General features: G+C 49.9%; 3 protein-coding genes across 17 annotated transcripts in view; 2 read left to right on the forward strand and 1 right to left on the reverse strand.

Moving 5' to 3' along the window:
• Positions 1-5,114, forward strand: part of ERI3 (ERI1 exoribonuclease family member 3) — a 129,929-nt gene extending 124,815 nt beyond the window's left edge. For 13 of the 14 annotated variants that reach the window (XM_014463846.2, XM_014463840.2, XM_006098192.3 and 10 more), the window contains one exon: positions 4,580-5,112. In XM_014463846.2, the coding sequence (XP_014319332.1) occupies positions 4,580-4,662 (83 nt within the window). In that variant the 3' untranslated portion in view covers positions 4,663-5,112. Of the gene's footprint in view, positions 1-4,579 lie in introns of all 14 variants that reach the window. The other variant, XM_014463844.2, reaches the window with a different exon arrangement.
• A 402-nt stretch (positions 5,115-5,516) lies between these two features.
• Positions 5,517-13,942, reverse strand: DMAP1 (DNA methyltransferase 1 associated protein 1). 2 transcript variants are annotated; one of them, XM_006098195.3, is made up of 11 exons: positions 13,879-13,942; positions 13,577-13,686; positions 13,010-13,101; positions 12,581-12,776; positions 7,609-7,767; positions 7,315-7,482; positions 6,841-7,026; positions 6,618-6,689; positions 6,289-6,361; positions 5,859-6,154; positions 5,517-5,631 (listed from the first exon to the last, which is right to left on the reverse strand). In XM_006098195.3, the coding sequence occupies exons 2-11, from the start codon at positions 13,679-13,681 to the stop codon at positions 5,572-5,574; spliced, it is 1,407 nt and encodes a 468-aa protein (XP_006098257.1). In that variant the 5' UTR covers positions 13,682-13,686; positions 13,879-13,942; the 3' UTR covers positions 5,517-5,571. The 2 variants fall into 2 exon arrangements, with proteins under 2 accessions (XP_006098257.1, XP_006098256.1); XM_006098194.3 differs by having other exon boundaries at positions 13,577-13,725; positions 13,879-13,924.
• A 2,940-nt stretch (positions 13,943-16,882) lies between these two features.
• On the forward strand, positions 16,883-17,771 carry LOC102417002 (transcription initiation factor TFIID subunit 9). The gene is given in 7 exon segments (XM_023761916.1): positions 16,883-16,916; positions 16,919-17,011; positions 17,014-17,373; positions 17,376-17,424; positions 17,426-17,473; positions 17,475-17,608; positions 17,611-17,771. Coding segments are annotated over 7 exon segments (879 nt in total).
• The last annotated feature ends 2,001 nt before the right edge of the window (positions 17,772-19,772 follow it).

Raw genomic sequence — 19,772 nt, forward strand, 5'->3', positions numbered from 1 at the left:
TCTGCTGATTGGTGTCTCTGCCTTGAGGGTTAGTCCCTCCATCCTCAAATGATCATTCCGAAACATAGATTTGGTCCTTTCATGCTTCTCCTTAGACATGTTAGTGTCTCCCTGTCATTCCCAGAATAATAAAACCTTTAGTTTCTTAGCTTCTCATTTGGGACTATCATCAGTTTTCTCTAGCCAGTCCCTGCTGGCCTCACTAGCTTCATCTCTTGCCACTCCCCTGCCTCTTATTCTTCATCACCCCACCATCACCACTTGCTAAAATTCACATTTCCCCTCCAGAATGTGCCTATGCTGTTCACTATGCAAGGACACCTCCCCAGCTTCAACCCCAACATGCTGGCGAGCCCCTCCCATATGCCCCTCAGACCTCTGCTTAACTTGGTCCTCCCTGGAACCCTTTTCTGATCCTCAGACTGAATGAGGTCCCTTTTCTGTGCCTCCTTTTCTCATAGCACTGTTCAGACTGCACCACCTACAGGTCTGTCTCTGAGCTCTTCGAGGACAGGGAGCTACACTCTGCGCAGCCCTCAGCCACCACGGCCCGTGGGCGCCCAGCACACAGAAGGTGTCAGTGTGTTTGCTGAATTAATGAGCACACAAATGAATGATCTCCAGGACATTCCTTAGCCCCCTTCCCTCCTAGGGGTAGCCTGGCCCAGGTCCTGCTTCTTGTCCTCTACTGTTCAATTCCCAGACAAGTGCAGCTAACCATGTCAGCCTCAGGTGGTTGTGCCCGGTGAGCTCTCACTGGGTGTCCTGATGGCCGGAACTACCCTCCACTAGCAGCTCCTTTGCCCAGCAGAGACAGGGCTATCCTTGGGCCAGCCAACAAGTTATCCTTTGTGAGGTGCTAGCTCTACTCACCTGTCTGGGGATTTATGCTGCCGTACCCCTCCCGTTGTGGTCTTGGCAATATAAAAATATTTTCAACATTAAGAATATGAATGCCCATAAAAAGAAGAGAAGAGGGTCATTTTTTTCACAAATTGATGACCCTGCAAGAACATCGAACAGGTTAGTCTTCTAGAAATTGGAGGTGAGGAAGACCTGTTCTTGGAGGCCTTCCGTGTGAGCACAAGGCTGTGACCCAGCTCTTCGTGGCCCCCACCCCATAACAGCTCCAGGCTCACCTCATTAGCTCAGTGAGAGGTGCCAGAGGTGGGCTACTGCCCCAGGTGGCCCCAGGACCCCAAACAGAGGACTCTCTGCTGCTGTCTCTCTGATCTGCTAAAAGACCCAGATCTGTGTCTGTGCTTCCGCCCAGTTCCCTCGTTTTCTAGCCGTGCCAGTGACTGTTTACACTGGTCAGTAAGTAGGTTGCGTGGACTTTTATGAAGGCTTCCAGGGTGGAGAGCGAGCCTGTGCTGGAAGCCCGTAAGTGCTGTGCCACTGACTCTGGGGGAACTGAAGCAAGTGCCTCCCCATCCGGGCTCCTCTTTCTTCATGTCATAGACCAGTCGCAACAATGAGACTCCACAATCCCCAGTAAACAGGACCGGTAGTCAGTCCAAGTGGGTGGAGTGAGTGATGGTTGGTTTCATCAGGTGTGCCAGCCCGCGTCATCCATGCCATGGATTGTCCATTATACACTTTCTCACCTCTGGGTCATCCAGAAAGCTAGCATCCCTGTCTTCCCTTCAAGAAGAGGCATCCCAAACAGAAGGCACGTGCAGAGACCCGGTGCATCACCTGTTACTCCTCACAACCCTGAAGGCGCATCCACTGTCACCTGGGGCTCAGAGAAACCAAGCAGGGCTGTCGCCAGTGGGCAGAGTTCAGACTCAAGTCTGTCTAACTCCAGAACCTACTTTGTCATTTTCAGAAAACAGTAAGTGGTTCCTTGACATGGGAAGATAGAGGTTAGGACTTCAAAGAGGAAAGGAGGTGACCAGGTTTGTGTAAGAAAGATCCCTTTGGCAACAAGAGAATGAATTAGAGGGGGAACGAGGACAAGTTACTGCTGTAAAAGCAAGGAATGGTGTGCTGGCCAAGGCAGTGGCTGCCAGAATGACAGGAAGTAGGTGTTTAGACAGAAAATAAGAGTCTACAGTTCACACTTGATTAGATTTGGGGAGTGAGGGAGAAGGCCAGGTGTCAGGCCTGACTCATTTCTTGTTTGGGCGTTTGGGGGTGCCTTTCACTGGGATGGAGAACACGGGGGAGGAAAACCAGTTTATTACTGGACGTTTTGAGTTTGTATGGAGATCTAGAAGGAGATGTTCCAGAGCACTTGGGTCTGTGGTCTGAGCTCAGGAGGGAGGTCCAGGCTGCAGACGTGATCCTCGGGGGAGCTGACGTTCCTCATGTGAATGAAGCCGTCTCGAGTGTAGTCAGAAGAGGTCAAGGACAGAGGCTGGGGCACATGGGTCTTCTCCCAGCTCAGGGCCAGGCACAGGTGGGAGGTCAGTGCTTGCCCTCTGGATGGCCAGTGGCCTGGGAGTAGGGGCCGGGCACTTGGGCCAGGGGAGGCAGATTGAGCGATTTGTCCAGCACTGAGGGAGGAGCCAAATGAAGTCAATAGAAAACTAATTTTCTTTTCTGCTGGAAGAAATGAGGTGTGTGGCCGCTGGGTAATTGCAGATAACGAGGGGACTTATTCTTAATATGCAGAGCGGCTATGGTCCCCAGAGTACAGGAGACAGGAAGGATTGGAGGTGCCCGAACAAGACCAGACTTCTTTAGGAAGAAAATCACCGAATCAGAGTTCCTCTGATGGCGTGATCACAGCCCTAGCCCTATCATAAACCCTCCCCCCTCCCAGGGTCCCTCCTGCCCCAATCCCACACCCGCCCCGCCTGCACCGCCCTTCCTGCCCCATTCCCCTGCCTTTCAACTGCCTACCTCCTCCTGTCACAACCCCCTCCCTCCACTCTCCACCCCCACTGCCCAGGCATACACACTAAGGGAGACAAATGACAGGGCCTCCGATGAGCGGGGTGTGTGTCCGGCCCATAAACCACGGGGATGGGTCACGTCTGGAGTTGCCATGGCCGCCACTACCCACCCATCCGTCTTCCCTCTTCTGCTTCAGACCAGCCCTTGTAGCTTCTTGAGTCTCTGGAGGAACAAGGTGTCCCTGTGACTACGCCCTCGGTCACACCGCTCCATGCTCACATGTACCACCAATACTTTATGGTGAGCTCTGCAAGACAGGGCCGTCTGGTCTAAGCAGGGGCTGCAGAGCTGGTGACTGGCTAATGATACTGACCCTGGCCCGACCAGAGACTTCTCACAACCATTTTAGCTCTGGTGGGTCCCCTTTCCTAGTCTAAGGTCCTGGCAAGGGCAGGTTGAGGGACTCAGTGGAAGGGGTTGGTCCTTGGCAGCTGTGGAGCCTCCTGACCCCACCTTGACCTTACCACCTCCCATACCTGATTATGACATCAATATGCAATACTTCTGCCATCACAACCATCGATCCCATCAGGGCTGGTGGCAGCTGAGCCCTGATTATGGGCTGGGAGCATCTATGGGAGGTAGGAGAGGGGTGGGAGGAGAAGCTGGCGAAGGGATCAGGAGTTGGTGGCTGCTCTGGGCAGTGGAAAAGAAAAACCCAGGCCCTTGGGCCATTTCTGTCCTGGGCTTACTATCGTGGGACAAGCTCTGGGACGTTGTACCTCCTGCTGGTGATGACAGAACACATCCTGACCCATGTCCATGATACTGAAGACCCAGAATACCTGTTCCTGTGACCACCAGGGTTCTGGGACAGCTTTGAGTAAGGGGAACAATACTGGTGAAATTGCCTGACAGGGTCTGGCAGACACAGACACATTTAACCTGAGCCACAGCCAGACAGGGCTAAAGCCCTCCCAGCACCAGCTTTGAGCCTACGGGGGTAGGAGAGGCAGGGCTTGGGCTCAGGTGTGTCCAATAGAAGGTTAATGGCCAGGACGTTAGGGAACCACGAACCTGGACCCCCTCCACTGGTCTGGGACTGCACAGGAGCAGGCTCCAGGCAGGTTGCTATTTGAGCACCTGAGCCTGGGGCCCAGGGCAGGTGTCTCCCAGGGCCCTGGCCCAGAAGTGCCGAGGCTTGTGCCTTGTCACCAGTGATTATGGCCTGGGCCACATCTTCCACACACGAAAGTGGCGGCAAAGTCACCCTGGCCGTGGGCGTGATGAATGGCCGCACAGTAATGAAATGGAGACATCAAGGCGGGTGGCGGGAAGACGGAGTGTGGCGGACAGGCCGTCCCCACGCGGCGGCAACAAGAAGGATCGCCCAGCGGCCGGGGGCCGTCAAGGGAGAAATTACACATTTACTCTGCCTTTTTCTTACTGCGACGGCGCCCATACATCACCACTGGGGCCGGGGCGGGACACGCCGGCCAATTTCCAGCATGAATTATGGGACTGAGAAACATTGAGACCAGGCTTCCTGCCCGGCCAGCATCATCCAGCCCGACTTAAAGCTGGAGATGCTGCCACAAGGGAGTGGGACCCCCTAGTTTAAAGTCTGGCTCCTGAATCTGACCCTGCTTCCCACCCCCACCCATGTAAGAGCACCTATGGACATGGAAGGGAAGGATCTGGGGCCCATCTAAATGTCTTTTCTTTCTCATTTTAGATGACTGCAAGAACATTGCCAACATCATGAAGACACTTGCATATCGAGGCTTCATCTTCAAGCAGACCTCGAAGCCGTTCTGATTGGCCGAGAACGGGATGGGGCAATACAGGGTAGCTGCTTGGCCCAACCCAGAATCCTCCTCTCCCTCACCAGAGGGGAAAAGGGAGAGTGGCACAGCTCTACGTCGAGTGTCCCCAGCCTGCCCTGCGGGCTTGTGCCCTGGGTAAGAGCTTGGCCACTTGGTCCCTCTGGAGCAGATACTTTGTGGCCTCCCATCCCCATCCCACAACCTCAGCCCAGTATTAGCCCCTCCCATTATGGGCCTGGGCTAGGGGGACCCAGGCACTTACTGCCTCTCCCTGGTACACAGGCTTCTGCTGGGGCCACCAAGCCCCCTGTGCCCCCTCCCATCTGTAGTGCATGGTGTGTGGTGCCCCCAGGGCTCCAGGACAGATCTTATGTCCACCCCATCCCCGCTGTGAACGTGCCACTGAATAAAGTCGGGGAAATGAGGCCCTGGGTAATGTGTGCACCGGCTATGCTGTGCCTGATGCTGTCAGGAAGGGGAGGAGCTAGTGTGTTCCAGGCTGCTCTGTGCTCAAGGCCACCAGTGCAGCTAGTTGTCACTGACGTACCTCTGAGCCCCCCCAATGAATATGCACAGGGCCACAGCCACTGAGAGCATGAGGCTGCTTGAAGCTGCTGGTATCTGAGGCCATGGCTGCATGCGAGCCACCTTGAATGTAGAACCACAGGTGTTCCTAGGCACAGGTGTTTGGGCAACATGGGCAGTGCTTAATGGGTAGAGGGCTACTAAGGGCCTCCATGCCAGTAGGCCCCAATGCCACCCATAAAGTAGGTGTGATGACTCCCTCCTGCCCACCCTCCCAGCCAGGGGCGGCAGAAATGGTGGGAAAGAAACGGAAGCAGCCCAGTCCACTCAGCAGCTCTATTTACACAGCAGCAGCATCCACACCCGGTGTGGTCCCTCATGGCTTCTTGGCTTTCTTCACAGAAGAGGAGCTGGAGGCCGATTCCCGTCGCTTCCTCTGAGGACACATAGAAGATGATGAGATCTATGGCCAGCCCCTGAGGCCTGATTCAGGCTTGGTGCCTGTGTCTCACACTGGCCACCCACCCACTCCCGCCCTGAGTCTCCACCCCTCAGAGTGACAATTCCCATTGCAGGCACTAGAGGGAGCAAGCCTGTGCACACATGTGAGCATGCTCACATGCAGGGCCAGTTCATACTCTTCCAGCTTGTCCAGGCTCTTACCGAATTGGGCGTGAGAGGTGCACCCACCACATCAATGATGGTGTCCTTGGTGAGGTCAGGGGTGAGACCAGATTCAGGTACCGCTGACTCAGCAGAGGCCGGGGCCGGGCCTGATGCTGGTGTGGCAGGGGCCCCCAGCACGCCAGCCCGGGCCAGTGCCTCGTGACGGTGCCGCAGCATCTGCAGCTCATACTCGCAGTTGGCACAGGCCTGCTTGAGCTCGTAGAGCAGCACCAGGTCACTCCGCAGCTCATTGAACATGTGCACCAACTCCTCCGTGGGTGTGGGGCTCAGTTCTGCAGGTGGTGGGTGGAAGGCACAGGGCAGAGCCAGGGTGTGCGGGAAGGCTGGCAACAGGAACCGCCCTCCCCCTGCCTTTATCCACGGCCTCGGGAGGGTCCGTCCTGAGGGGCCCGGCCTCCACACTCACCCACACCCAGCTCCAACAGCATCTGTTCCAAGGCCTTGATCTTCTTCTGCCCCACAGAGCTTGGCAGCTTCATCTGCAATGACCCAGCAGCTCAGCCCTCTCCCCCACAAGCACCTTAGAATGAAGGGGACTAAAGGCAGTGGGGGAGTGGAAGAGAAGTTAACCCCTGGAGGCAGCTCTGGGTCAGAAAAGGAAATAGCCAGCCAGTGGAAGCCATGACCTCAGCCTGGCCACATCCCCGAGGCCCCCTCTACCTGCAGCACATGGCACACCCTCTCCTCCTGCTCCAGCCCAGGGTCCAAACACATTGAAGGAAGTGACACACATACCCGCTGGCTCCTCAGCGTGACACCTGCAGACTTGAAGTCTGGAAACTTGATGCCTGCAGTCTCAGGAACAGCCTGGGGGAGGAGGAGTTAGGAAGTGTCACCGGGAGTGGACCTAGTGTTAGTCCCAGCACCTGCCGGCTCTGGGTGCTCTCAGAGCCTCCCACTAGGTCCCCTGTGCCAGGCGACCCCTCCACCCTGAGCTGGGCTGATTTAGTCTCCACACCGGCTTCTCGGCCTCCTTTTTCTGGGGTAGCTTCTTCTTGGGGGCCTTGCGTTCAGTGCGCCGTTGCTCTGCAGTGGTGTCAGCCGCCGTTATCAGCTTCTGCAGGTCCTGACTGCGCTTCTCCCGCTCCTTCTTCCGGGCCTCGATCTTGCGCAGCTCCTGTAGCAAGTACTCCTCCTCTGCCACCTGGGAAAGTGAGAGATGCTAAGACACGTGCAGGTCCATGGGGGAGGGAGGGTAGATGGAGATGAAGGGGTGCTGGGCTGTCTGGGGGAATCTGAGAAGAGATCATGAGGGAGGTGAAGGACTATCAGAGCAGGGAGGGTGGCTAGTGAGGGGTAGGACTGGGATGGGGGTGCACACAGGTACCAACCAGTGGGAGGTAGGGGGACTTGGGGAAGAGAATTGAGGGTTTTGAGGATGGAAGCAATGGATTTGGGGGCATGGAGGAGAGTTTGGGGGCTCAGGGCTAACCTGCTCCGGGGTCCGGTTATAGAGGCGCTCCAGCTGTTCCTTCCGCCGTCGCTCATGCCCAGCATCAAATACTGGTATCTTAAGGTCTGTGCCTGGCACAGCCCGCACATTGGCAAGCTTAGCACAGATGTGATAGTACCGTTCCTTCAAGTCCTCCACAGAACGCTTCTGAGGATAAAGACATGGGGGATGGGCTGGGGGGACACACTCAGAGGCATGTGCAAGGGTTGGCCTGAGAGCAGTGGGCCTGCTGGGCCTGGGGTTAGGCACACATGCAAATGAACACCAGCTCACCTTGAACTGCTGGTGGTCATACCGGTCATGGATAACCACAAAACGAAGATCAAAGCGGCGGCTGAGATCGAAGAGGTGGTCAGTTTCTGCTTTAGTCCAAGCGTCGTCATGAAGATAGAGCTGGTACTCCTGCTCTGAGTACACGGGCACCTGCACCGTCTACTGGCACAGAGGGGCAGAGTTGGGACATGCCCACGTGGTGTCACGTCCAGTGGGCTCCAGTCTGCTTTGACCACAGCCCCTCTTGTTTATTGCCAATCCCTGGGCTAGACAAAAGCAAATCCTCTGCCTGGGCCTTGCACGGGCAGCCTGGAGATGGTATTCCCAGAGGGAGGGAAGGAACTGCTTGACCAGAGGCCTGGGCAGCCTGCCTCTGCGTTCACTCCAGGAGCCACTTCACCATGCCTTCGGCTCACAGCCCCAGTAACCGCACACGTGCTCCTGCCCCCATGGTTAAGGTGACAGGCCCACAGGTAAGCACTTCTGTGGAGTCCAAAGGTCAAATATGGAGGGGGGCAGGTGGCTAAATACTGGAAAAAGGCCAACTCCTCTAGTCCATGGACACTTGTCTGAAGCACGCCTGCCATCCAGTGGTGGCAGTGAGACTTGCAGCTCCCCCAGAGCTGGCTAAGGTCACAGCTCTATAGAAAAGGCACCTGAATCCTACCTTCCAACATATGCACCCAGCCCATGCCGGTTCCCTAGACCTCAGGGACAAGCAGCACCACCACCAGCTGAGTCTGCCAGTCAGAGACCCCATGAAAGAGTCAATGCCAGGTTGGACCAGGGAAGTTTCTCTATCAAAAACCAAGGGCTCTGAACCTGCTCTCAAGACCCTTAATTCCAGCTGCCTCTTAAACATCTATAGAGGTTCCACATACAACTTAAGATGTTCAAGTGACTGATATTAACAAGACTCATTGTGGTGATCATTTTGCAGTATATACAAATATTGAATCATTACGTTGTACGCCTTAAACTAACAGTTATGTCAATTACACCTCAATTTAAAAAAATAAAAACTTAATACGTTCAGTACTAAGCACATCACCCTCCCTCAAACTTTTATCTCCTCCAGTCCAGATCTCAGTCACAGTCCCATCACTCAACCCAGGTGCCCAAGCCAGAAACAGGGGAGCCATGCAGATGATCATCTTAATTCCTACCTTTACCCTTGACTCCCCCTCACCCCCACACCCTCCGCACACACAGAGTGAGGGAAGAAACTGCTTGATCAGAGGCCCGGGCAGCCTGCCTCTGCGTTCTCTATCCTCTGGAAACACTATCCACTGCGACATCCCAGTTGAGATCACCACTACCATTTTCCTGGATGGGAGAAACAGCCCTCCCATGATCTCTCTGCCTCCATTCAGTCCTCCCCCAAGCAATTCTCCATCTGAAGCCAAGATGGATCTCTGCACAGTGCTACTCAAAGCACAGCCTACAGGCCAGTGCTGTCTGCACACAGTTATCCCTGGTGTATGGTAAGAAAGCAGAGTAGGCACTTAGAAACCTTTGTAACAATTTTACAGTAATCACACACTGCTGAACCTGACAGAAAGAAACGCGGACTTGTATTCTGTCTAATCTTTTTTTAAATATCCTTTACCATGGATAACTTGAGAAGCATTCTAGAATATATATCTGAGCAGGCCACCCAGCCATCCATTTTTAAGCCCCTCAAAGGCTCCCACTAGTCCAAAAGTACCCTAAACTCGAGAGTAAGGGTCGTCTGGTTCATTTCCCACCTTCCGGGTTCAGCCCAGGGCCAAGCACTCTGCAGGTTTCAATGAATATTTACTGAATCAATCAGTGAACCCAGGGGTGAAAGACCCCTCTCTGCTGCCATTGTCCCTCCTGGACCTTAAGTTCCAACCAAATGACTAGCAGTGATGTCTCCCTCCACTTTCGTTGTTCTTGCCTGAACTGTCTTCACATTTCCCCATTCCTTCTTCCTAGATAACTTCTTATCGCCTCTGGGAAGTCTCTGGTTTCCCAGGTTTGGTTAAGTATCCCTCCTGTGCATTTCAATGCCATGTATTTTAATAAAGTACTCAGGAACTCTGTAGCCAGTCCTGCTCTCAAGGAGCTCACAGTCAAGTGAGGGAGCCATCCATTCATTCAACATTCATCATGGGCCTGCTAGGCCTCTGCTGGGGACAGGGATGACAGTCCAGCTGAAGAAACAACACAGTCATCTAATGACAAAGGTATGCCTGGGGTGTAATGAGTGACACCCGATCCAGCCTGGAACAGGGTTGGTCAGGGTGGAGGTAAATGAGGCCTGGTTCAGTCTTAAGGTTAAGCAGAAGTGAACTGGTGAGGGAAGATGGTGGAGAAAATCCGAGGCAGAGGGAGCAACATAAACACAGTGATGAGCGAGAAACAGCCTCATGTGTGCGAGCTTGGCAGTTAGGGACACAAGTAAAGGGCGACACAGGGAAAGGCATGAAGAGTCAGCAGAGACCAGCTGCTGCAGGCCCTGTGCGCCCTGAGGGTGACTGGAGCAACAGGTTAGTTTTAAAGAAAAGAGTGAAATGGTCATGATTCTCTTTTGCAAAGAGCACCCTGGCAGCAGTGAGGACAGAGGAGGTGAAATGAGAGCCTGGGAGACTAGCTGGCAGGTTTTAGAAAGAATGCAGGTAAGAAGTGAGGCCTGAATTAAATCAGCACAAGTGGAAGGTAGAGAAAAGGGCACAGGCTTGAGGCTTTAAAAACCAGAGGACTTGGCAACTGGATGTGCAGGGCGGAGGGAAGTGCTGTCGCTGGTGATTCCTGTTTCTGGCTTGAGCAAGAGGGCAACAGGGAGCCATGGACTAATAAGCAGGACTCCAGGAATCAGCAGTATTGGAGGGAAGATCATTTGTTCACTTACCTCTGACTTCATTCGCCACCTGTGGTCATCATGATCTTTCTAAAACTGAAATTTAAAATCTGTCTGGCTATCCAAAGACATCAGGGCAAAGCCCAAACTCCTGGGCCTGGCTGCCTGACCTGGCCCTTCATCTCCCACCATGTTCTACCTTGGGCTTTAGGCTTCATCTACAGGGAAATGCCCACAGCACGCCATACCTGTGACTGCTTTTTGTTGTTGTTTGTTAATCCTCACCCAAGGATATTTTTCCATTGATTTTTTAGGGAGAGTGGAAGAGAGAGGGAAGGACAGAAACATCGATGTGAGAGAAACACATTTATTGGTTGCCTCCTGCATAAGCCCCAACCAGGGCTCGGGTTGGGGAGGAGTCTGCAACCTGGGACCTTTGGTCCACAGGCCGATGCTCTATCCACTGAGCCAAACTGGCTAGGGTGTGATTGCTTTTAACTTTGTGCCTTTTCCTCATGCTATCCCCTCTGCCTGAAAAAAATCACTGCACTACTTTCCTAATATCATCTGGTGACATCTTTCAAGACTCAACTCAAGCTCTAACTTCAGGAAGCTTCCATGAAGCTTCCGACTATAGCATGGATCCTACCAAATCATAATCGCCTATTCCTCTCCCAACTCCTCCCTAACAACACGGACAGTTTCTGGAGGGTAGACATTGTGTCTGATTCATTTTTGTGTCCCCAGTGCCTAGGGCCTGGCTTGGCATGGAGTGGTATTTATTAAATGCAACATGAACATTCTTCTGTCTTCACTTCGAATTGTCTCATCCAAACTTTCCTCCCATTGCCTCAATGCCTCACTTCTGATTGTCCCTTCTCGATCTTACATCTTCAGCCTCTCCCTCCACTGGACCTGGGGGGGCGAGGGGGCAAGATGGCAGTAAGATAGAAGAAACCAGGTTTGGGGCACAGGGGAGAATGGTGGGTCACACCTGGATGTGCTGTGCCTGAGAAGCCATCATGGGGAAGTATCCAGAGCAGTGGGATATATCAGGCTGAGGGGAAAGAAGTCAGGACTTGGGAGGCCTGGGTTTAAGCCCCTAATGCTTTCAGGCTCAAAGCCTCGGCTGCTCCAGGCTGCAGGGAATGCAAGGTCATATTGTATAGTGGCTTAAGCAGAGGCCTATAAAACCCTCGCCCAGCCCTGCTTCTCTCTGGCTGGCTGAGTCTGGGTAAGGCCCTGCTCCATCTGAGCCTTAATAATCTAAACCAGAGGTAATTCAGGTTGGACTAGGGTGCTGACATAGGGGATTAAAAACAGGAAGACGTGATGTATTATGGAAACAGAATCAGTAGGACTCAATGAATATCACTCAGTTCTAGCTCAAATGCCACCTTCTCAGAGAGGCCTGCTCTGGCCACCCTATCTAATGAGGTCATCCCTACACTTACAAGTTCACCCTATCTCATTTCATATCCCATTAATAGCCTATTTCATTTTGTTGATGACTCTTATCTGAAAGAATCCCATTTCTTTGCTTATATGTTTCTGATCTGTCTTCCCTTACCTTCTTTGTCCTGTTGTTGATTAAAATAATGTGAGAGCTAAGGGAGAAACTAAGTCAAGAATGATTCCCAAGTTTCTGGTTTGGGCAATTGCATGGGTAGTGGTACCATTCACTGATATGGGGAACAGGTTTGGGGGTAGGGAAGAGAGAGCACTTACTTGAACTGAAGCACTGCGGGACCTTCAGGGAGAGATGTTAAGTAAAAGATGGGATATGTAGGTACTGTTGATTTGGACTGGAGACGTTCAGTTGGGGTCAGTGGCATACAGAGGGTAACTGAAGCCACAGGGCAAATGAGACACAAATAGGGAAAAGTATAGAGTGAGAAGAGTAGAATACCTAGGACACAGCTCTAAGGAAGAGCACATTTGAAGGGTCAAGTGAAGCCACCAAAAATCAGCGCAGGTCCAGGGAAGGACAAGATCCCATGGCAGACAAGACCCAGAGAGTCCCACCCCGCAGGTATTTGCCTCAGGACTGAGTGGGTAACCACTGTTGAAACAAAGGCTCTAGAGCCCACACAAGTGGCTCACAGTGTGTGGACAACTGTGGCCTACGTCCAAATGGTGGTGGCTCACCTTATTGAACCTGGCGAAGGGGTAGTCTTTGCCCTCCTCAGCTGCTCGTCGCCAGTGGAAGAACATCGCTCCATCCTTGCGGGCTGGGTTAGTGAATGGCATCCACTTCCAGGGCCGTACCTTCTTGGAGCCCAGCTTGGCCTTCACTGTGCGGTAGCCTTGACCGGTGTCACTGGGTAGCAGTGGGGGTGCATCCCTGACAGCAAGGTGTAGGGAGGTGAGAGGTTAGCGTCTGAGGTGTGGAGAGAGCCTTTGGTCTACCTGGGAAGTCGGGTCCGGGAGAGAGAGATCTGAGCTCCTCCCACCGCCTCTAAGTGAGCAGCAGCCCTGGCCGGGGCAGAGACCCAGGAGAATTGGCAGAGACCTAGACGTCAGGGACATGCAGTGGGTCGGAGACCAGGGCCTGGGGCTTGGGGCTCTGATACTTGCTTCTTGTCGGAGTATAGCAGTGCGTAGACCTCCCGGTGCATGCCCTCCGGCCTCTTGAAAGTCAGCGTCTCGGAGGACTTCTTGGACTTTTTCTGAGAAGGGAACCCACAGGAGAGGAACCACGGCCTAGACTCCCTTTCCTGAGAATTCTTGACCCCAGCTCAATCCCTGCACAAACCCACAGCTACAATGACACACATCATAGTATGACAGAGAATGGAGGCACAGACACCCACTGACAAGGGCACCCCCTCCCGGCCTCACCTCACTGGGTAGAGTCCAACCTGTCGGAGTAAAGATACCTCCCCACCACCCCTCAGAATGGCACACTCGCTTGGTCCTCTCATCTCTTCCAAGTGTCACACCCCCTAAGTCCCCATTTCCCACAGGTGCCCCGCCCCCTCCGCCCCATCTCATCGAGGCAGCACATATTCCCTGCCCCGTTATGGCACACATTTACCTCCCATCTCACTAAAGTGTAGCACCCCATCCCCTCGCCCATCTCTTCCGCTGCCACCCCTCCCCACTTCACTGCCGCTACCCAACGCTCTCGGGCGCCCCTGCTACCTTGTCCGGGTTGATAATGTCCTTCTTGCTGATGGTCCCGGAGGCTGCATCCCCCTCCGGACCCCCGAGTTCTAGAATGTCCCGCACATCCGCGCCAGTAGCCATCGCGCCTGCAATGGGGGGAGCGCCCCGAGGTCAAGGGTCAGCGCCTGAGGAGGGAGCAGGCTCAGATCCGGGGGCAGAGCCACTTCTGCCCAGGTGGGGGCGGGGTGGCCCGGGTCAGGTCGGGATTCCGCCTGTGTCCCGCCGCTGGGGTCTCCCTAACGGCCCCATCTGCCTCCTAAGCCCCAGCGCCTCCGCACCTGTAATGCCCAGCAGCCGCCGCCACCGCTCCCCGATCTCTGCAAAGCCGCGGACAGAAACTTCCGGTCGTGCGCAGCAGATACGCGCCCGGCAGGAACACTTCCGGTCTGTGCTTCGGCGTAATGGAGCCCTTAGGCAGCGCCATAGGAAAGCTACTGAACGCCGGGAGCGTGCCGGGTCCTTGGCTTCCCGGCCCGCCGGCGTTCCTGCACTACTTGCTTTCTGGCATTCTCTCTCTACGTTGCATTTCCGCTGCATTTGGGGCAATGAAAAGAGTTCCCAGAACTTTGTGACCTTGGAAATCGCTTAATTTCTCTGAACCCATTTCTTCATTTGTAAAGTTGAAATTGTAATGGTACCTGCTTAAATGAAGTACAGCTAATCCATGTAAAACATTAACACCGCGCCTAGCACATTTAATTATTTTTTATTATTATTACTTGAATTACTGGTGTTAATGTCCCCTGTTCATTAAGCACTGAGTATGTACCAGGCACTTTGCTAAGCCATTGGAGAGGAAGAGAGAAACCAGACAAGGCGGGCTGCCAAGATGGAGTGAGGTCTGGCCCCTCACCTGCACCCATTTGATGGAGGTGTCTGTGGGTGGGGGCCTCGTGGGGCTCTCCTGGAGCCCAGCTTCCTGAAACTTCACCAGTCCAGGAACTAACTGTATTCGTGTGGACTACAAAGAGGACCAAGAACACGGTCCCTAGCAGGGAGCGGCTGAAAGAAATCTCTCTCAAGGGAAGAAACTTACTGATCGCCCTAGAGAGAAACTTCTGGAACAGGATGTCCGGAAGAAGAGTAGAAGGGATGACAGAAGCAGCTCCCAACTTCAGCTTCTGCAAGTCAGCCTGCAAACAAGGATATACGGTGGGCATTGAGAACTGGGGATGAAGAGGGGCTTGTAAGGGCATTCAGGAGACAGGCCCCAGCCGAGGCTTTTGCTAAAGACCCAGGCAGGGGCTGAGGAGCAGACAGCCCACACAGGTTGGCTGTCCGTGTAGCCTGTTCTGGCTTGGAGGATACAGGACACAGCAGCTGCATCCACAAGCCTAGCCAGACCCCCAAACTTTGGAGAACTGAGCCTGAGGCACAAACCTTGCCTTGTTCCTGAGCCTGATTTCTGGGTGCATCTTCTGAACTCTAAACAGTTTCCAGGGGGAAACCAGGTCTTACAGCAGAAATTGCCCACAGGGTAAGGGAATGGTCCTTGGAGCCAGAAGCGGACAAAGCAGGGTAGAGGGGCCTGCACCTCTGCCTCAAACAGTTGACTCTACTTATAGTTAATTCATTGTGTAATTATCTGTTTAATATACTGTATATTTCCCTACTAGACTCATTTTTGTGAAGACAGTGATCATGGTACATAAATGTATGGATTGTCAGGCCTAGTTCAAGGCTCTGAGGATGCTGTGGGTGAATGACAAACAAATATCTCCTGGTGGGACTTATATTTAGTGGAGGAATAGAAACATTGAGCATATAAACAAAACAGATAATTCAAAGAAATGAAAAATTGAAAACTATCATTAGATACCATTTTTGTCTATCAGATAGGTGAAACTTTAAAATAGTTGTGATATGTATGGTGACAAGGATATGGATGAAATAGACAATTCAAGAAGACCGCCATATTTTAACTAATCTAATCAACTGAAAGGTATATCTTCATGTATATTCCACTATGAAGAATGTTTTAAAACTCTGTCAATTAAACCACAATATACCATTGATTATTAGATGGCTTCCCATTTCAGAGATGTTAAAATGTGTGTGTGTCTTGGGGGCAACGTTATGAATGTACTAAATGCCACCAAATGGTTCACTTTAAAATGGTTAATTTTTTTGTGTGAATTTTGCCTCAATAAATTATTATTTTGTAATATGTTTTTACTTATTTCAGAGAAAGGAATGGAGAGGTAGAGAGAGATAGAAACATCAATGATGAGAGAGAATCACCAATTGACTGCCTCCTGCATGCCCCACACTGGGGATCCAGCCTACAACACGGGCATGTGCCCTGACTAGGAATTAACCGTGACCTCCTGGTTCATAGGTCGATGCTCAATCACTGAGCCACACAAGCCAGGCTCAATTAATTATTTTTAAATGAATCAATGAAATATGGTATTCTGTCTCTTTCATGTGATAGGAAGGTGGAAGGTGAAGCAACTTGTACTTGGGAGGGGACACTGTAACACTCCCTTGGACACCAGATCTCCAGAAATGTCACTGAGGTGTATTTCATGGGTTTACCTTATTTCATTGAACCTAAGATGCTTTGATCTTGGCACATTCTTGATTTACCAACAGGTGTCAACAGAGGCTTTCCCAGCTCTCTGTCGCTATTTCCTCCTGCTGACAAGGGTTGTTAGAAGTCACTCATTAGCCTCTGCAGAGGAAGAAGGGCCACTTCTGCAGGCAAGGGAGGGCCAAGGGGTAGGATTTTGTACCCTCCGAGTCCTGAGTCATCCAAATGCTTTCCTTTCTGGTCACCGCTCCAACATGCACATGAGACCTGGCAAGGCTGTGAACGTAACCGATATTGTACTGCAGTATCTCAGTTTCACACTTTGGATTTGATTTTCAGTTATAATCAGCCCCATGGCTGCAAAAGATTAATTATTTTTAGCATAGACATAAAAAGTCAATGATTTGGGACTTACCTTGAGCCAAAATTTTAGGGTTTTGAGCTTGAAATTCTTTTTTCCTTTTTGATTCTGTTCAGAGAGACACTCCTCTTCATTGCAGTTTGCAAGTCCCCTCTGCCCTCCATAATGCACACTTCTCACCTTATAAAAGGTACTTGAGAAAATAAGAAAAGGCTGGAGCATCCAGCTCACAGATCAGGGTGCATAACAGGGTGGGGCTGAAGGGTGAGATAGGAAAGGTACACCGGGGGATGGAAAAGCTGTGCTGGGCAAAGAATTTGCATGAAGACCAGAACTGAAATACATTCACGTGGGTGATTTAGCTCAAGAAGCCTGATCACCGGAAATCATGGAGTCTGGCAAGATGGATTCTCCCAAGAGCATGTGAAAGATGCACAGATGACAACACAAATCTTAGAGGATATGAGGATTGCAGACTACGAGGCAAGAGCTATAAATCAGATATCGGAGTTCGCCTTCCAATTCTAAATAATGCAAAAATTTATTCAAGCCACGCTAAGAAAGCTACTGTTGATGCAGGTGATGTTCTACTGGCAATCCAGTGTTGCACTGACCAGCTTTTAACCTCTCCTCCCCCCAAAAAGATTTTTAAATTTGATTTAGCAAGGCAAAAGAGTCAAACCTCTTTGCCATTGATAAAGCCCTATTCAAGGCCTAGATTGCCATTTGATAGATATTGCTCGACTGCTCCAAACTATAGACTGAAGTCTTTACAAAATCGTATTAGTTCTAATAGTTTGTCAATTGATTTTTTTCTTTTTACTTCTGAAGGAAGAATAGCAGTTCCATGGTTAAGTGTTGGTTCAGTTACTAGCACACCAAGGCCACTCTAGGCCCACTGACACCACAAGCCACATCTGATTCAACTAAGGACTCCAATGTCCCTCATAGGGCAAAAGTTCTCAATACAGATGCCCACTTCAGTCCCCAGCTGTAAAAGCATCAATTCCTGCAACATCCGCAGTTCAGAATGTTCTAATTAATCCATCATGAGTAAGACCCCAAAACATTCTTATTATCATTAACATAGTATCATCACAAAATACCTCCAATGAATCATGAACTGCATTCAAATGAAACATAAAGATGACAATGATGATGTGATGATGACTAAGATCATTTGTAATCTAGACTTGATGCATATAACATGTATGCTTGGTCTTGAGTCCATTGTTCTGAAATTGAACATGCGTGGTGGAAGTTTCAACTTGTTTTAGAAAGTTTAATAGTATTTAACGAGTAAATATAGTTATCATACTTTTCAATTCAGGTGTTGGATTTTCTTTAATAATTTTTCACTAGCCTATAAGTATAAAAAAATTAATCACCCAACACATTTTCCTGACCAGCAAGTCCTGAAACCACAGACAGACAAGAGCAGTAAGAGAAAAAATATATACATAATTCCATGTCTGAAAAACAAAGCACAAATCCTAAATAAAATGTTAACAAATTAAATTCAACAGTTTATTAAAAGAATACTTCATCAAGTCAAAGAGGATTTATTCCAGCATTGCTAAGATGGTTTAGTGTTAGAATAGTTATAAATTTAACTTATTATATTAACATATTAAAAATAAAAATATTACCTTAAATTCAATACCTATTAATGACATAAAAGAAAAAACTCCCCTACCAAAGTAGGAAAAGAACAGCCTTAATTTTACATATTGTTTTTTAAAATATATTTTTATTTATTTCAGAGAGGAAGGGAGAGGGAGAGAGATGGAAACATCAATGATGAGAATCATTGATCAGCTGCCTCCTGCATGCCCCCTACCGGGGAGCAAGCCCACAACCTGAGTGTGTGCCCTGACTGGGAATCGAACAGTGATCTCCTGGTTCCTAGGTCGATGCTCAACCACTGAGCCACACCAGCCAGGCCATATTGTTTGTTTTTATTAAAACAATGATAAAAACCTCCAGCAAAGTCATACTTAATGGTGAAACAATAGACACATTCCAATCGAAGTCAGAAACAAGACAAAAATGACTTTTATCATTACTACTATTCCAAATGGTATCAGATGTTCTAATTCAAGATAAGAAGGAAAGCAATAAGAGGTATAAGCTTTAGAAAATAAGAGGCAAATTGTGATTATTTGCAGATGACACTATTGTTAACATAGGAAAACATAAGAAAATCAATTGACAAACCATTAGAACTAATAAGAGAATTCAGCAGAATGGCCACATATAAGGTCAACATACAAAAATCAATAGCTTTCCTATATACCAGCAATAACCAATTAGAAAAGGTAATAGAAAATAAGATTCCATTCACAATAAAAACTATTAACCACCTAAGAATAAACCTAAAAACAGAATTTATTTTGGGCCCATAAGGATAGTTCAAAATTAGGAAATCCACCAACCTAATTAATCACATTGATCAAGTCAAATTAAAAACTATAAATTATATAACAGCTGAGAAAATTCAAGAACCATTTTTGGTAAAAACTTTAAGTAAAACAAGAGACAAAGGACATTTCCTGAGTATGATAAAGAATTGGTTTGTTTTCTTTTCCTGAGAAACTAAGAGCAAACATCATAATAAATGTCTAAATATTAAATGCACTGCCATTAAAGTCAGGAACAAGGCAGGGAGTATTGCTTTCCCTCAAAATTGTTTTGTGTAAAAATGAAATAGAGGATTTGAAAATGGGAGTAACAACATATAGCAGACTCCATTCCAGAGCATACCAAAATATAGAGGGGAATGACCAACAAGACTACTTTGATTTTATATTACACAATAGGATGGAAATTGAAATCTCACCCACATACAGAGGCTTATCAAAAGCGTCTTAATTTCCTTTTTCTGTATCAAAGCCATGGCCAAACAATATTCATACTGTTCTGTCCTCTGCTTGAAGGAAAGATTTTTTTTTTAATCCTCACTTGAGGAGTGAGGATGATTTTTATTTTATTTTATTTTATTTTTTTTACAGGGAGAGTGGAAGGGGGAGGAGGGAGAGAGAGCGAGAGACCCATTGATGGGTTGCCTCCCACACACGCCCTAACTGAGGATGGGGATCGAACCTACAATCCAGGTACTCACCCTTGACCAGGCACTGAACCTAAGACCTCCCATGAGCAGGCCAATACTCTAACTGTTGTGCAACACAGGCTAGGGCAATTTTTTTTTTAATCCTCACCCAAGGATATGCTTTAAAAAAAAATTGATTCCAGAGACAGCGGAAGGGGGAGGGAGAGAG

The sequence above is a fragment of the Myotis lucifugus genome, unplaced genomic scaffold (genome assembly GCF_000147115.1).
Source record: "Myotis lucifugus unplaced genomic scaffold, Myoluc2.0 scaffold_222, whole genome shotgun sequence".
NCBI classification, from domain to species: domain Eukaryota; kingdom Metazoa; phylum Chordata; class Mammalia; order Chiroptera; family Vespertilionidae; genus Myotis; species Myotis lucifugus.

Bases quoted from the DNA above. Each gene is read 5' to 3' on its own strand.
- DMAP1 (XM_006098195.3), bottom strand. From the start codon at position 13,681: ATGGCTACTGGCGCGGATGTGCGGGACATTCTAGAACTCGGGGGTCCG. The intron at 7,027-7,314 runs GTTAGCCCTGAG...TCACTTTCCCAG, and splicing joins ATAACCGGACCCCGGAGCAG to GTGGCAGAGGAGGAGTACTT. The intron at 6,362-6,617 runs GTATGTGTGTCA...GGGTCATTGCAG, and splicing joins TCACGCTGAGGAGCCAGCGG to ATGAAGCTGCCAAGCTCTGT.